This window comes from Calypte anna, chromosome 2, assembly GCF_003957555.1.
Source record: "Calypte anna isolate BGI_N300 chromosome 2, bCalAnn1_v1.p, whole genome shotgun sequence".
Classification (NCBI taxonomy): domain Eukaryota; kingdom Metazoa; phylum Chordata; class Aves; order Apodiformes; family Trochilidae; genus Calypte; species Calypte anna.
The window spans coordinates 87,068,114-87,086,338 of record NC_044245.1 but is presented as its reverse complement, the minus strand read 5'-3'; the positions used below and the strand labels follow the sequence as shown (position 1 = coordinate 87,086,338).

The 18,225-nt window shown below is 40.6% G+C and overlaps 2 protein-coding genes across 2 annotated transcripts; one reads left to right on the top strand and one right to left on the bottom strand.

Moving 5' to 3' along the window:
* Window positions 1-10,948: 10,948 nt before the first annotated feature.
* NDUFS6 (NADH:ubiquinone oxidoreductase subunit S6) lies at window positions 10,949-16,578 on the bottom strand. The gene is made up of 4 exons (XM_030445635.1): window positions 16,377-16,578; window positions 15,319-15,372; window positions 11,617-11,739; window positions 10,949-11,095 (listed from the first exon to the last, which is right to left on the bottom strand). The coding sequence occupies exons 1-4, from the start codon at window positions 16,515-16,517 to the stop codon at window positions 11,030-11,032; spliced, it is 384 nt and encodes a 127-aa protein (XP_030301495.1). The 5' UTR covers window positions 16,518-16,578; the 3' UTR covers window positions 10,949-11,029.
* MRPL36 (mitochondrial ribosomal protein L36) lies at window positions 16,541-17,504 on the top strand. Its single transcript, XM_030445636.1, has 2 exons — window positions 16,541-16,634; window positions 16,738-17,504. Exon 2 carries the CDS (start codon window positions 16,748-16,750, stop codon window positions 17,069-17,071), a length of 324 nt encoding a protein of 107 aa, XP_030301496.1. The 5' UTR covers window positions 16,541-16,634; window positions 16,738-16,747; the 3' UTR covers window positions 17,072-17,504.
* Window positions 17,505-18,225: the final 721 nt, after the last annotated feature.

Here is an 18,225-nt window from a genome sequence, read left to right as displayed (position 1 = left end):
CTTTTTAAATATCACCAGGGACGGAGAATCCACTACTTCAGTGGGCAGCCCATTCCAATGCCTGATCACTCTCTCCATAAAGAATTTCTTTCTAATATCCAACCTAAACCTCCCCTGGCACAACTTAAGACCATGTCCTCTTGTCTTGTTGAAAGTCGTCTGGCAAAAGAGACCAACCCCCACCTGGCTACACCCTCCTTTCAGGGAGTTGTAGAGAGTGATGAGGTCTCCCCTGAGCCTCCTCTTCTTCAGGCTGAACACCCCCAGCTCCCTCAGCCTCTCCTCATAGGGTCTGTGCTCAAGTCCCTTGACCAGCCTGGTTGCCCTCTTTTGGACCTGCTCCAGGACCTCAATATCTTTCCTAAACTGAGGGGCCCAGAACTGGACACAGTACTCGAGGTGTGGCCTCACCACAGCTGAGTACAGGGGCAGAATCACTTCCTTGGACCTGCTGGCCACACTGTTCCTGATCCAGGCCAGGATGCCATTGGCCTTCTTGGCCACCTGGGCACACTGCTGGCTCATGTTCAGCTTCCTGTCAATCCAGACTCCCAGGTCCCTTTCTGCCTGGCTGCTCTCAGCCACTCTGTCCCCAGCCTGTAGCGCTGCATGGAGTAAGTAAGTTGCAGAGTTCATAAGAACAACTTCAAATATGGAAGTGATTAACTTCACCTAATAGCATGAACAACTGTAGCAACCTCAAGAAACCAATGATATTTTGGTCATTAAATAATAAACAAAAGTGTAACTAGAACTGTTGGGAAAAAACCTCTTAAATTATGAGGGAGAGGTTGAAAATTCTCAGTGAAATAGGACTTCTGTTTCTGAAAATACTTCTGTTTTAAAACATCTTTACAACACATTTTTCACATATTCAGATAGAACTTGAGAACTGAAAAACAGTCACAAGCTGGAAAATGAGGGGTTTCACTTGTCATTCATTAAATAAATAAATCCTGGTATGAATATTCCTCCCACCACCACAAACACATACACCCCAATGTTTTAAAAGAAAACGAACACAGGGAAAAAAAATTACTCTGGCATTCCCGGCACTTTTCAGTCAGCTAAAAACTTTGGACAAGAGCCTGATTTAAGAAAGAGTAGTAGGTCATAGTCACAAATAATGACAAATTATTGATGCATATGGTCATAACAAAATAACTGACATACAAGATGAAAAACACTAAAAACTAGTGAATTCAGAAAATATATAAATTAATCAAATAAATCAAATAATATAATAATCATATATATATATATAATCAAATATAATCAAATTTTATATAAATTAATCAAAACTTAAAGAACAGAAGACACAAGGAAAAATCCATATTGTAAAAGATATAAGGCCAGTAAATATTTTGAGTAAATCAGAAAAAGCTTTACATTATTGTCATATTTTTATCATCAGATTAATTAGAAAAAGATAGGGGCCAGATTTCAAAAAAAGTTCTGCCAAATCATAGAGCCACAGAATGTCAAGGCTTGTAAGGGACCTTGAACTTATTTAGTTTAGCCCCCTGTTAAAGCAGGCTCACCTAGAGCAGGCTGCACAGAATGGAGTCCAGGCAGAGTTTGAATCCTCCAAGTGAAGGAGATTCCACAGCATCTCTGGGCAGCCTGTTCCAGTGCTCTGTCACCCTCCAAGTGAGGAAGTTTTCCTCGTGTTCAGCTGGAATGTCCTGTGATCCAGTTTGTGCCTCTTATCCCTCATCCTGTCACTGGGCACCTTGTCAAACATGGATATTTCTCATTAGGCAAGGGCAGATACCAGGCAAAACTGTTGTCCAGGGTTAGAAAGAAAAACAAAACCATGTTTGATTATGCAAATATTTGCAGAGGAGTAAATAAAAAAGAAAGAGAAAAATGCTTACAAAATTATCTGAACCATGCAGCTCAATGTAATTTCATACCATCAAGGGCAAGGTCACACAGTCAGCAACAAAACTACTTTACAGAACAAAATTTTAGCATAGGAACTGCAATAAGAGAGGTTCTAGAGGGGACAGCAGACCACCAAGTTTGCATAACCTTCCAGCACTATGTAGTGGTGGAAGTTCCAGCACCAAGTAGGTGGATGTGTTCCCTCACATTCGAAGTGGATTCCCTCCTTGCTGTTTGATTTCTGCATGCAGCAGCAATGTGCTTACTATGCTAAGTTATCACTGTAGCTAATCATACTTTTAAGGTGGTGAAAAAATGTCAAGTGTTGAGTTGCAAAAAAAAAATAAATTAAAACTCTTTTCATCTTAGCAAAAGAAAACAAAGGTTATGGGATACAGTGCATAAAAGCCTTCATGGAGATAAAATACCAGATGCTAATCAGTCTTACTTTTAATGGAGGTGGAAAGAATTAGAATGAGCAGAATGCTGCTGCCATCAACAGCATTTTAAAATATTACCATATTAGCTTTCTTGCAGTTTTCTGAAGGCTTCTTTGTGTTCCAGGAGGCTAGATCTGTCAATAGCAGTCACAGTGAAACATCTTCAGCCAATTGTTTTCAATGTTTCCAGTCCTGCAAATCTAAAGGTCTTTACTGGGAGTATATATGTCTAACATCCTGTCCATTCACTGCTGGAACAGAACATATTTCACCTAACATAAATGTATCCATTGTTTTCCCATCACAATACATTATTTATTAAATATTTTATCTCTGTTTAATATTTCTGGTATTTTTATCTCTTTAATGTGGATGTAGGATTTTTGTTTGGAGTCTGGGGGGAGGCTCTAGTTTTGGTTTCGTGGGGTTTGTTTGTTTGTTTGTTTTAATATACTTTACAAAACCTTCCAGTCACTCTAGAGGTTTTAATGATATGTACAGGTTTCCTTAACATTGTCTTATCTCAATTATCTCAATACAAATTACTATCCCAAATTATCTCAATACAATGACTTCTAATTTATGCTAACTGGCATAAAGATCAGATATTTCATGATTAAACACTAAATACTTCATTCTATGGCTGTATTTAGGAAAGATGCTCTTATCCAACACAGATGATGTTGAATGTTAACTATTTCATCAAGGCCATAAGAGTCTGTAATGCAGACTGGCATTTCAGAGGTTTAGCAAAGCTTTAAAAAGTACAAGCTTCTTCATTCCAGAGTCTGTATAGCATCAAAAGTACCACAAAAGCAATACTGACAAAAAAAAATTATGGTAAGGAACCTGGGGATTAAATTCAAAGGGAATTTAAAGTCTGACTTTAAAATTTTACCCTAAAAAGTAATGCAAATTTTCACCTGTGTTCTCTTGTGTGGAACTAGTTATGAAGTCCTCTAATTGCCCATGTCCTTAAGACCTGAATTTTTTTAATTTTAGTTTCTAGCTTTTTTAGGCACTACACAGATAATTCCTCATGATGATAAACACCAGGATTAGAAATTTGATCTTTTCCCACATCACTGCAAAGCCAGAGATCCTTTAGCAACAGTAGATTTCCAAGTCCCTATCCCAAAGACCACCGGAGTATTTCTGTGGGAAAACAAAGTCTAAGTCCTTTCTGTGCCTTATTCAGAACCAGATCTGGAAGACATTTTTAACAGCACCACTGATCAATGGAACCAGTGTCTCTGGTCCAATACATATTTCATTTCTACAGGTTGAGAATGGACTATTACAATAATCTAATTAGCTTTGTAACACAGCCCATAATGGTTTCCAGATTCCAGCTTAAGTTAATACACATTTTAGAAAACAGCAACCTTAAAAACATTCAGGAATGCTACAGAATCTACTGCTGTTCTTAGCAAATGGCTTCTCCTTGGTGAAGCCTTTTTTCCCCAGGTCTGAATCTGCTTGTCTACAGCTTCCAGCCACTACATCTTCTCCTTTGTAGCCAGACTAAAGCACCTGTTATCAAGGGGTTGTTCCCTACATTTGTATGGCCAGGCTCTGATGAAATCATCCCTTAACCTCACTTATAAGCACAGCGGAGCTTGTTAGATCTTTCACTACACAACAAATTTTCTACTCCTATAATTATTGCCACAGCTTTCTCTGAACTTTCTCTAATTTAGCCATATTATTTATTGAACCACAGACCTCAAACTGAACACGGTATTCAAGTAACAAGGGCACTCATGCCAAATTCAGAAAGATACGTATCCTCAATATGCCTTTATTTATTCCTCCAAAGTTCATGAAGACTCTTTAAGACACAATATTGAACTGGAAACACAGTGATCTGATGATCAAAAAACTTTCCCAGTCAACTGTAATAGGCAATGTTTCCTGATGTCATTGACTGCTGTTCAGACAGGATAAATCACAGCTCAGGCTGTTGCAGTTCACACTTCATAGAAATAATTTTTTTCAATAAGTACAGGCAGCATTTTAATTTTATGTACAGTTCATTGCACTGAAATATGTTTAGTTTTGTGCCAGCTTTGGCTGGGTAGTGGCAGCAAAGGTATCACTGCTGGATCCACTTTCTTACTGAATGCCTCAACCTTTCAGTCCTCAGCAAACCATGAGTAGTTATTACATGTTTTAGGACACAAAGGGCCATGGAGTTGAGAAAGGATGCCACAAAGCACAAGAGGAATGCATCCTTTCAGTGCTGAGTCTCATTTTACACTAACATTTTCACACCTAAGAATTAGCTACCCTTTTAATGCATGTAAAACATGTCAAGTGTTGCTGGTTGGTTACACAAGACTTACATTTCTGAAGCAAAATATGGACTACCACCAAGTCTCATCTTCATAGAAATCAGAGGATATTACATTAACACTTTTAGCTTTGTCAACAACTATTTCTAATTTCATCAAAAATACATCAAGCCAGCCTGACATGGCCTGCCTTTCCTATAACTCATGTTGATTTGCACTAATTATACAACACTTCTTTAATTCATTATTAATTAGGTCTCTTATTATTGTGCCCAGAAGTGATGTCAAGCTGGTAGACATGTAATTATCCAGGTCATGCCTTTTACCCTTTTTGAATGTTGGCACATTAACCATTTTTGTCCTCTTTCTCCAGTATTTCAAAGCTTATAAAAAATCAACATTAATGATCCAAGAAGCTCATTGGATAGCCCTGTTGAAACTAATTACCTGAGCATGCCAATTTTAAAATGTCTAAATTTAGCAGCTACTAAAGAGCAACTCCTTGAGTGCCCATTACTGGGAATTATTTCATTGACTTCCTATTATACTGTTATATAATTGATACATCTTTTAAGTTTCCTATTTTTTTTACATCATTTAACAATTTCACCACATGCCTTTCACATTAGACCTATACATCTGTTAAGACTTTCTGATTCTGAAGTAATTCAGTGCATCTCATCAGCCTTAGTTATGCTCACTCTAGAGGAACCATATGTGAAAAACTGGTATTTCAAGGTAAGGAGTAATGGTTTTGCAGTCCTTAGTTTCACCAAGTCCACATTCCAGCCTCCACTGTTTTTCAAAGATAACGTCTCCACACATCTCTATGTTAAAATAAAGATAATGTTGCAATGGATTTAGAAAAAATACACTAAGACTGTTAAAATCTGTTCGTGCTGCACCACAGGAGTCCCCCTTTTGGAGATAATTATTGAATATGTTGGGGTTTTTTTAATGCACTTGTATCACATGACTTATGTATTACTTAATTTTATAGCCCTACTCACTGTCTTCTGAACATGGGGATAAGTTTCTAAACCACATGGCCCCCCCTTAGTACTAAACCAGCAAGTAAAATTTCCCTATAGCATACCCAACTAATTTTTTTATTTTCACTTTTCTTTTTAACCTGAAGAAATACTCGCAAAAGAATCAGTTCATCATTATTTTTCTAGATTTTACAAATAGGTGTGATTTGGTCTTTAAAACAGTCTGTTGATTTTACTCTACGATTCAGTATTTTGTAGGCCTCTGTCACAACCCTAAGCAGACTAAGAGTCCCAGACTACTTAATCTGTCCTTCCTTCGACAAAAACCACCATACTTTCATCTTGTTTGCCCTTCTCTAAGCTTTCTTTCTTCCCAGTATGCCTACTTATTAGATTTTTAAATGGAGGACCAGAACCATAAAAGGTGTGGGGTAAAAGGTCGAGGCAGAAGCACAACTGTCTTGTTTTGCACTCTTCCTATGACAAGAATTCCTAATACAGACTAGATTTTGTGACTACTGGGCTTTGAGCTTTTTTTTTTTTTTTTTTTTTAATGGAAATAGAATCTTACTCATCTGATTCAGTTCACGTAATACTTTTTAATAACTCAGATCCAGACATTTGTGTGTGAAACTGAGCTCACGTCCACCACTTTACATTTATATACATTATATTCCAGTAGCTTGGGGGGGTGAGGAGTGTTGTCCTGTAAGCCTAAAAACTTCCTTCTGTAATTCTTCAGAGCTTTGCCAGCAGTGGGATCCTTGTCACACAGAATACATTTATGCAAGAAAACCTTTCTCCTTCTGAGAGTCTTTTATTTTCAGTGTTCACCCTCTCTTACACCCAGACACTCCGGGTTCCAATTAGGTCAGGCAGATCCCACTCTTTAATCACCCTGCAGTACTTCCAACATCTCTTCATTACACAGAAGTGATAATGTCATTCTAATACCTTAAAACATTAAATTGAAACAACTTTATATTAACTAAGATGTCTATCTCTAGCACCTAACTGATATACTTTCCATATTTCCTCATATGTTGCAAATGAAGTTATTTTTCTGGACAGTCTCACTACCTATGAGAAACACTGAAAAAACAAAAACAAACAAAAAAACCCCACAAACAAACAAAAGCCTCAGTTGTTTACAAAAATATAATAAAAGAAAGCTCTTGGCCTTATTGTTTCAAGTCACAATTCAGGACATAATTTGATATACTAGGTTAAGATTTAGGATTGTTAACATGAAATCTGCAGTACACATCAGTCACAAAAGGATCCTGTGGTACATTACCTTTCTCCCTACAGATAATGAACAGATGCTTAAGGTTAATAATGATGGTTTACATCACCATTTGAGGTTTTCTGCTACAGTCATTATTATACCACTTTGTTTAGAAATCCATTTTTTAGTATCTAAAACACATTTCAGATTCCCTTTCAGCAGCTGATACCCAAGGACCAGATTTTACATTTTGTAAAGGGGAAAAGCTTCCAAAGAGCACTTCACAGCCTAAAGACTAAGATACTCCCCTTAAGTCAAATTAGGTACTAAATCATAGGTATCTTACCAATTGCAGATGGTTCAGAGATGAGGGAGAAAATGTATTTTCTGCTATTTTTTCCTTCTCTTCACAAAAAAAATCCTTTCTTGAAATGAAGCACTATCTTGCTCCAAGTTTTCTTGAAGGTTACTCTTTCTTAAAACAAATCAATGTTTAATAGAGAAATGTATATGGCCAGAAAAGTCTTTATTTTTTGTGTGTGTTCCTAGCTCCGTGTTTTGGAAAAAGAAGTTAAAAATCATTCTGTCCCAAATAAAGACACTACATGAGGCTTCTACATTCATTTCCTCCTCTTCTTTAGATCTCTCAAAGAGTAAAACAAATTCAAATCTTAGAAAGTTATTAATGCAAATCAAAGTCAATGAGTTCAATTTTTAGACAAAGTTAACAGAACCAGAAATGATTTAGTAAGGCAAATCATAAGTCAAGATGAGAAGAGTTTATGTAGTATTTTACCCGGTTACAATATGAAGTCTCATATTTCCTCTTAGACCTTTCTCCTATATTTGTAATTAGTCCAAGATAAAAATATCTCATTCCAGTCATTAATAGCTGTAGTGAAAACAGTCTACATTTCTTGATCCACACAACTTAAGAGAAAATCTAGCCAAATGCCTGCCTACTTAGATTAATTTATGCCCTATACCAAGTGACAGTTTCAGAAAGAACAGGATTTTGAGTTAGGCAGTCTTTTATTTAAGCAGGAGATAAGCAGTAGAGGCTGTTCCAAAGAGACAACTTCATCCTAACCATTGTTTTGTCAATAAATTTTTGTTAATAAAGGGAAGGGGAGAAACAGAGACAGGGAACACAACAAGAATAAAAAAAGGAAGAAAGTTAAAAAATTTAAAGAAGAAAATATATCTAAAGCATTTAGAAAAAGGTAAGAAACTACCAAATTCCATAATATTTAAATTTGTTTTCATTTCATGACTGCTTACACTGCTTTTTACTTGAATTCTAGTATTCACTGAATTGCATCACCACTAGAAACTGCTGCTGATAGCATTTGTCCTGGCATGCAGTTGCCAGTAGGTCAATAAAAATGTGTGTACAGCAGGCTGATGGGGACACCTTCCTAAAAAACATGATGCTGTATCAGCATAAGACTTATGGTTAAGTGCAATAACACACATTTTCACAGCATTTGCATCACACTAAGGGAAACGAACAGCCTGTTTGAAAAACAGAGGCGCTTTAAGGCAATGTTCCCAGTGCTCCATCACATCATTTCCATTTTGCATATACTACATTCCTAGTTCTCTGTTGAACTTTCATAATCTGTTCTTCTGCATGCCAATTTTTGCTTTGTCTGCTCATTTTTTGACACCCGAATGCTGAGGTTTCTGGATAGCAAAATGAGCACCAAATGACTGGATGGCAATGCAAACCTGGAATAATCAATAATGGCTGCATAACTTTCAGGTGCAGAAAACTAAAGTCCCAGTAGCTGTCAGTTATATTTGCCATACCTCAAAGACATCTGAGCTCAATGAACTGCTGCAGGCATGCAAACATGAATCATCATCATGTTCTGCTTACAACTCGCTGCTGCAATCAGTCAGTAGATAATAGAAAATGGTTTGGGATCTGGAAAGCCACAGTGGGAGTTTCTGCTTTCTCTCACTTCTTCCTGAAGATCAAGGTTGGCCTTTCCAAAGATAAGTGGATGTTCTGGCTCCCAAGTGCAAGGCTTCATACAAACAGCCATTCCCAACTAGATATATAAACTTGACACACAGAAAATTACAAGGAATAAAGTCTGAAGTTTTCCCATGAAGACCACCAGAGAAAAGTAGAGACCTTCATTACACTAGTGTCAATAGCTTCACATGTCACAAGTACTGTAGGGAGAATATGCAAGAACAGCATACCATAGTTGAGACCATTGGGGTGGGATTTGTCTGGGTCCTCAGCAGATGCTGTGCCAACTTAAACATTGTTAATTTATTATGAGTAGCAGTGATCCAAGTAGATATATTATTCATAAGAAAATCAAAGGCCCAAGGAAGAAGACCACATATGATTACTTGTTTCAAGTCTCTCTGCAGAAAACTGTGCCAGCCAAGACATTCTATAAACTGGTAGAGAGCCAAACTGCAGAGCAACCAGATTTACACTCAGACAGACATTGCAAGTTCAAGTAATTATTTTATATTTAGACCACAAAATGGACTTAGCAGAAGACCATTGTTATGTTTATGCTGAGTTGACAGATCCTCTGTGTAAGGCCAGATAGGCTAAATGCAAGTTACTGGGTTTCAGGAAAGGATCTTTTGCTGTATTTGTACACACTTGGGAGCTACTCAAAACACAACATTGTCTTCTTGAAATTGGCCACTGCACTGATACTGCAAAGATACCATAGCAACAGCCATATAGCCTCACACCCTGGGCTTACAGAAAAGTCAATGCTCAGTAACCAACACTGAATTTACAATTAATTTACATTGTAATGTAAATTAATGTAATGTGGTAATGGAAAGGAGAAAAAGTGGGGAAAGGAGAAAGGGGAAGAGAGAGAGATTAAGCTCTCATAGGGGGAATGAATAATAAAAAAAAAAAAAAAAAAAAAAAAAAAAAAAAAAAAAAAAAAAAAAAGGCATGTGACTAATTGCAATGATAGCCTCTCACCACACAACTTCTACAGACAGAATCATTCAGACCTTGCCTTAAACCTGATCATGTTGGTTTAACATAATCTACAAATTGATACAAGCAAGTTAAGCAGCTGTAGACCCACATAATTTGTTTCAGCCTGATACCAACCATATCCATTTAACTAAAGCAGGTCCATTAAATAGCAGGTTTAAAAATCACACCCCGTTAAGTTTGGCTAAGCAGCAATTACCACCTGGGACAATACTCCATCATGAGCATTTAAATATTCACATATAAATTCACAGATTAAAATGCTTTCTGGAGCAAAGACCCAAAGCTCACACTCTTCTTCAGACACAAGCCCTGTTTGAGAGTCTTGTTTATATGATGGAATGCTGCTCAATTAACTTTAAGCAAGAAGGTAGGTGACATCCTACAACCAGCCCCACATTGCCTAGGTAGTGTTACACATGGGTGGATGCTCTCATCATCAGATTATCAGTATTAAAGTAGCAGAAGCTGCTACCTGTAATGGAGCAAACTCTACTTTGAGAATGACAGGACCCAATTCCTGAAGAGGTTTCAAGGGTATGAATCCCAAGGAGACTCAGACATTCACACTCTGATCCTCTGAACAGGAGGACAAATGTCATAACCTCTCCCATGTCAGCTCTCCAGATCACACTGATTACCATTCCTAAGGCACTGGCTATTTCTTGAATACAAATAGCAAGTGTAGTTATTTAATTTAAGGATGGCAATCTTGCTTCCAGGAGTAAGTGTTGTAACGCCAAATATCTTAAGATCTTTGTGCTTCCATTTGTGAATCTAGCTATAGACACTAGGCCATGAATAAATTAAGAGTGTCAAACAATGCCAAAAGACAAACATCCCAGATAATTAATCCCCTGGCAAACATTTACATTGAATTCAGTGTTGAAAAGAATATAAATCTGCCCAATACAAACTCAACCTATGCTGCAGCCAAGGACCACTTCCAAGCTTGTGAGAGGCCTGCCAAACAAGGCAGGACATTTGTTCCATAAAAAACAAATTAAGTGCAAAACACATACTGTGATACCATTCAGCTCAAATACCTGACAAACTAGGTTTTAAAAAGGTACAAACGTGACTCTCCATGGTTAAGATAAACACAAACACTAATCTTGATTTTCTAAATTTGTTGTTTATTTATAGTTAAACATTAACATCTGAAAATAAATCTGCAAGCATGCAGAGATCATCTTTCAGTGATGTTTCTGTTTAAACTGAAGTCCACAGTAGCCACATGTTCCGGTCTTGGTATCTTTGTCCTGCAAAAATACAGTAACTGCTGGTTTATAAAACTATCAGAATCAACAAATTTTCTTATTTACATATTACATCTTAAAATGGATCAATATAGCTAAAGTAACAGTTGTTTTACCTCTTGAACTTGCAAGATTCAAAATAAATTCCATACTCCTAAGAATGCGAATGTATCCTCAGTGTACACTGTGGCACTGAAATTATTAGAGTGTCTCAGAACACTGCAAGCATGATATTCTTTGCTCTCAAGGCACTGACTGCTTTTTCATATTGCTTCAGTTAATTTCTTTGAAAAAATTGTCCCATCAATTAAATCAAAATTTAAAGAGAAACATGTTTAACTTCAAATGAAAAGCCTCCAACTCTTCCAATTGGAAAGCTTAATTTTTATATTAGGTGCCAAATAAAATTATCATATCAGCTGGTTACTTCTTTTACGCTGTTAAACTTCCATTACAAAAAGTAAACAATCTCACAAACAAGAATTTAAGGGTAAAACATGTTATATGCAAAACGAAAGTATTACCAAGTTTATGTATACTTTAGGATGTCCCAAAGCTCCACCACCGCCATCACATGATATCACCCTGCTTTCAACTTGACTCACAGGCTGCTCTGCTATCAAATCAATTGCAAAATTCTTGTTCACCTGTAAGAGAAAAAGGAAGCTTTCAGATACCTTCCCCACTCAGACAGGAAGCAACTGCTACTTACCACCTCCCTGAGCAGCTGAGTTCCACTCCAGCCACCTGGAAAGTTCCTGCACAGGTTTCCTCCCACCTCCTCCACCAACTCCTAGGCTGTGCTATAATCCGGATCGGTGAAGTACACAGGTTGAACTCTGCAAAGGTAACCCCCTTCCCCTGATACACAGGCCACAGCAATGCTCAGGTTTACAATGTGACCTAAGCAGATTAAGCAGATAGGTGAGCAGGAACAAGCAGCCAAGAACAAAAGATATTTAACTGACACTGCCTCTGTATTGTGCTCTAGTGACTGCACGATAAAAGTGCAGAGGACTCACTGCTGATAAACTCAAAAATAATGGTGGGACAAGTAAGGTCAGGAGTGAGATAAAACAACTGCTGGTTACTTAGAGCCTCTTACCATGCACCTTATTCCATCACTGCACAGGAATCTCAGAAAAACATGAATGTGGTGCCTAACAACAGTCAGAAAGGCAAGTGGTTCAGCATTAAAGAAAAATCTCTCAATGGCACTATGCCACTTTTTAAATCCATCTGATACACACACTTCCTGAATATGATGAATAGTAGGACTTTTTCCTACATCATGCCTATGTGGCCTGACAAATGTATCCCTCACAAGTCAGGTCTGGGACACAGCAAAATACACCTCAGCAGGACCTACAGCACCCAGCCACCATGCCTTCCTCCCTCATCCATACCAGCCTCTTCCAACCCAGTCTGCACCACCACTGAGATGACAACCAACCCTACCTCTCAGGTAAACAAGGTCCAGGAGGGGACAGCTTTTTTGAAAGCAACGTTACACATGCTGGAATATAAAATAACATGCACAAAGAAGACACTAAGTACTGCTCTGTGTATAAGGTTCATAAGCATGTTGGTATTGAATGGAGAAGAAATTGCTAGGAAAAAAAAAAAATCTTAAATGCCCATTAAATAAATCCCTTAGTGTACACATAAATCCCTAAGTACACAACGACTTAGGATCTTTCACCAAACCTCAATTAAGTCTCCCCAAAACTTGCATTTTTGCATTTCCACAGCAGTGGAAAAGTAAGTTTTGCCAACACCTGGATTTTCTTTACCAAGGTAAATACAGTTAACAAAAAAAAAACAAATAAAACAAACAAACAAACAAAAAAACCAAAAAACCAAACCAAACCAAAACAAAAAAACCCACAACCTTTCACTATTTATGTAAATTGTCAACATCAAGAACCTTAATGCTTGGGGCCTATGTCCAAAAGTCCTATGTATTCTTTACCAACCAGCAAGGATTTTTAACAATTTTAGTAACGCTCAAAAATGTGCATCCTTGTTTCATGCTAAAGAAGGAGGGGTAAAGCACCATGATACACCTCTGCTTCCCAAACGGAACTCCACTCTCCCCAGCTTTTCTTATCCACAAAGCTATGTGTGGGGAGAGAGGATAAGCAAGAAGCTCTCTTCTAATGTACAGCTATCACTTTCCTATGGTTCAGCCTACTAAATAAGAAAATCTAAGAATTCACAGAGAAAACAAACAAACAAACAAAAATAGACTGAGAAAAACTGAGGAGAAAAAAGAAGTGGTTTCACTTACATCATGTCCCTTCAATTAAAGCACAGCAGTAATTGTTGAGAAAGGACTCTTTCCCTCAGCAAGTATTTCCCTCAGCTCCTTTCCCCATGTATAATTCAACAGGCAATTTTTTTTCTGGCCATAATGCCAGTTTGACAATCCCATTGCTGCTTCTTTCCACCAACTTGACAGTGCCAGTACATGGTCTGGGAGGCTGAGAGATAAAACCAAACTTGGAACTGACCCAGATCCAAACATCCAAAGAAAGGCAGGAGGTTATATTTAAAACAGATCAGCTCCAGGGTCAGCTTTCCTCACAGCTTCAGCTGCTGCACCAGCCCAACAGAAAGGATAGAGCCAAAGTGGGAATGGCAGTGCTGAATTAGGTCCTGTGGTACATTATATGTATTATACAAAGGCAGGATGGCCCCAGTCAGGCTGCAGCAGATGCAGTTCAACAGCTGCCATGCTCAGCTTTCTCACAGCTACTCACTAGTGCTTTACGCCCTTGCTAGAAAGCACTAATACCCTGGTTCTGCACATCCAGCTCAGAGAACAATGATCTTAGCTAAAACACACAGGTTTCATTAACAATTAGGCTGGCAGAACTGAGGGGACAACAGCCACCATACCCTAGGCCATGCCACCATTCTGGCCACTGCCCCAGAGAGTACACGTGCAGCATCCAGGCACAGGCAGCCGAATGTCCTCAGTGAGAGCACCTCCATCCAGGGGCTGCATCCACAGGCAGGAAAGCTGCCACAGCTGGACTAGAGCAATCAAAAGCCAAGTGTGACCACCCAGAGCATACTGAAGGCAAAGAAAAGAAATGATGGAGGAAGTAAAGTGGCCGACTCTGCAGGCTCGCTTCAGCTTTCAGAAACAGAATATTGGTCAGACACTGCCAAAAAACCCTAAAACCAGCAGCTGAAACATACTGGGGGATCTCCTATGACAACGATGAAACCCCTAGAGAGAGAGAGAGAGATCCCATTAATAAGCACTGATGATGACTAATTTAGTATTTAAAGTGTAAATTTTGTTCCAACTCCACAATTAAAACCTAGTGTTAAACTTTCGTCAGCAGACTCAAAACTCATCTTTTGCTGGAGAAGGAGGAACTGATCCAAACTGGATGTTCCTCAGCACAAAGTCCAAAAATCAGTTCCTGGCAAAGGCCAGGTGGAGAAAGGACCAGTGCCCTGTGGAGAATTAGGCCTAAGGAGGGTTTACCAGAGTTACAGAAGTGGCACAGAAACAGGCATTGCATTTGGGAGAAACCTACTTCACCACCATCATCCCAGAAGTGAATTACTTCAGCATTTCAAGTGACATTTTCATTTACCTATTTCCCACACAGAATCCTCATCTTTATCACACAGTCCATGGAACAATGAGGTGAATGCAATAAGAAAACCTCAGGAATCAGCATGATTTCTTCAAGTTAGTTTAGGAAGGGAATAACTATATGCAACTATATTAAACTTATATTTTATGCCTCTACTGTACATACACATTTATAGCATTAACACAGAGCACTAAACAGATGCTCAGACATTGAGGAACACAGCTTAGCTGAAAAAAATCCAAGTTTAAGATGCTCAAATGCCTATAGCTTCCACAACTTCAATGTAAGCACTTAGCACATGCAGGGGAAGTCATGAATTTTCCAAGTTTGGCAAAAGTTGGGAGGTACACAGAAGCTACTGTAAGATGTCTTAAAAGAATTTTCACCACAGTGAAAAAAACCACTGAAACCCAAAATCCAAACCAGTTCAGGATTTTTTTGATTGGTAGGTTTTGTTTCTCCTTTTTGGGTTTCATTGATTTGTTGAGGGTTTTTTTTTTTGTGGTTTTTTTTTGTTTTTGTTTTTTTAATGACAATCAAGCTGAGGGTATCAGTATCAAGTATAAAAAAATCACCTCATCTCCAGTGAGTTAAAATAGAACGAGTTACCTCCTTTTGTCGTCCAACAAATCTCACTCTTCTATAATCCTTTTCATCATAGACCTAAAGTATAAAATAATTTCATTTAAAAAGCAATTACCATAAATAAAGAACACAAAGGCTTACAGCACTGTAAAGACTATATAGTTTCCCCCCTTTCACCTACTTCCATCATCTTACAAGTACAAACAGCACATAAAAAGTAGTTTCCATTTCTCTCATAAATAAAAGATTACTTTAGGTTGGAAAGTAAAAAGGAAGAGAGGGGCAGGGGAAGGGAGGGAGAGGGGAGTCAGGCAGTTTAAAGCCAGTAACACTGAAACACTGGAACAGATTGCCCAGGGAAGGTGTGGATTCCCCACCCCTAGAAGTGTTCAAGGCCGGGTTGGACAGGATTTTGAGGAAACTTCTAGTTGGGAGGTGCCACTGCCCACGGCAGGAGGGTTGGAACTTTACGGTCTCTTCCAAACGAAACCATTCTATGATTCTATGCAACAGCTGCCTTAGCTCTGACCGCAGAGACAAGCATAAGATTTATTACTTATAATGCGGCTCCTTGATCCCGCACTGCCATCTGTAAGGTGAACTAAAGCAGGAAATTCAAGTTTCAAACTTATTTATGCTCGATGCAGGCCAGCACCCTCCATCCAGCCCCAGCCCTGCCCCTCTTCCCAACCCCCCGGCACTTCTCACCCTTCAGCTTTACATTAAAGAGAGAGAAAATGGGAGTCTGACATGAGGGTACCCCTTCCCCTGCAGCTGTGACAGATGCTGGATTCAGGCCGCACAACGTTTCGTGGCGGCTAATGACACTGTTCCTAATTAACAGCCTTTTTATTTATTTTTTGGAGTTTGTTTTTTTTTTTTTTCCAAACCGCTCCTGCCTTGCACCTACCTATCTCCCCAGAGCACCCATTTCCACACCGCATACTAAAAGCAGCACACCAGCGTGCCTCTCATAGCCCCGGCAACGCATTCCCGCAGGCACCGGGAAGCGGAGAGGCACCACCGACACCCGAGGCCGCCCTCCCTCCCTCCCTCCACCCGCCGCGGCTCCTTTCGCTCACCTGCCCCGTGTGCGTCACTAGCTCGCCGGTTTCGGAGGTCCGCACGCCGTAGGGCCGAGCGATGGCCACCAGCCCCGGGCGGGAGGGCAGCGCTCGGCTCAGCGGCAGCAGCCAGCGGAAGGTCGCCCCGGGCGCCGCCATCTTGGGCCGGCCACGTGATACCCGCCCCGTCGGGACCTGCGCAGGCACCGCCCTCGCCCCGCCTCTCGCCGGTGCCCGCTCGGCGGCGGCCTCAGGAGCGGAGCGGCGGAGTGGGCGGTAAGTTGCCGGTATGTGTCCGTCGGTGCCCGGCGCTTTTTGTGAGGGTCTGGCGTAAGGGGGGGGTGTGGTGGGTATCCTTACTGGTGTGTTGTCCCTGCAGGGTGCGGAGGATGCTGTCCCTCTTGGCCAAGGCGGCCGTCGGGCCGTTCCGCGGGTTGGGCCGCTCACCCTTCAGCTCCCTGGCCCCTTGGTGGCGGGCGGCGGCGCAGGCCGCGCCGGTGATCCGGGCCGTGCCGCCGTGCTGCGGGAATGCCGCCCCCCGCGGCCTCCTGGCCCTGCCGCCGCCGCCCGGGCTGCTGCCGCCGCTCCTGGCGGGGCTGAAGACGAAAACCTCGTTGAAGAGGCGGTGCAAGGACTGCTACATCGTCCGGCGCCGCGGGCGGCTGTATGTCCTCTGCAAGACCCACCCCCGGCATAAGCAGCGGAAGCTGTAGCCCCGCGGCAGGGAGGCTCAGCCGGCTGCGAGCGCCGCTGCCGGGCCCCGGAACGGAGGGAACCGACGCGGTGTCCGCCTGTCGGGGCTGGGGTCCTGTGTCCACCTGGGGCTGCCGCCGCCTCCTCCTCTTCCTCCTCCTCCCTGTCAGCTCCCTGAGAGCCCGCTGCTGGGGACGCAAATGTCGCTGTGGGAGAGGTGACGGCGCTAAAACGGAGCGAGTTGAGTCCTAAACGACCCTTGCCGTAACCTCATCCCATGGATGATGAGAACTGAAGTGGGAAGCCGCAGCCCTCAGGGCTTCTTGTCACCTTAGCCGTGAAGCCTTACTTACAGTCTCCTCACTGAGGGCAAAGCTGGTTCATCAGACTATGGCATGCATTTGTGTTTCATTAAAACAAAATGAGAATAAACGCCACTGTGCATTATTACAATGAATCTTTCCTGAAAACAAAATCCTAGATGTTGAAAGCTGTGAAAACAGGTCAAATAGTTTCAAACTCAGGCCATTAGGTGGCAAAAAATATTACATATGTTAAACCACAAGATGATATTCTAGTTTTTCTCTTGTTTCATAGGCGAGGTAAAAATTTCTTTTAAGTATCGAGTTGCTGCTGACAATCCCCTGTACCTAATGTATGGAATGAGTCTACCATCAAATGAAAGGAGGGTCTGCAGGGTTTTTTTAGGAAAAATAGTTGGCAGCTGATCTTGCTGCTTCCCAAACTATTCATCCAGTCCCTTGGTTCTATCAGAAAAAAAAAAAGGTCAGCTCTGATAGAAGGCAAATTATGCTGGTGGGTTGCTGGGGAAGTGTTTAAACTTGGGCTCATTTGTCAAAAGCAACATTAGATGATGGAGAGACCTGCAAGTGCCTGTGAGCAGGAAGATATTTCTGGCCAGACTTTTTCAGTGTAGTAGTGTGTGAAACTCGGGGACAGATGTACTCATGGTAAGCCAATGTCTGTTAAATGTGATTCTGCACTTGATGATGGAGTGAAATCCATGGACAGGATTACTGTAGAGCAGAGAGAGGCACAAATTATACAGTTTTCACCTCCCCCTTAAGTCTTAAGACTTTTATACAGTACAGACTGAGCAGTCAATTTCAACACCTGATAATTAGGAAAGAAATTGTTTCACAAATGTGAAGTA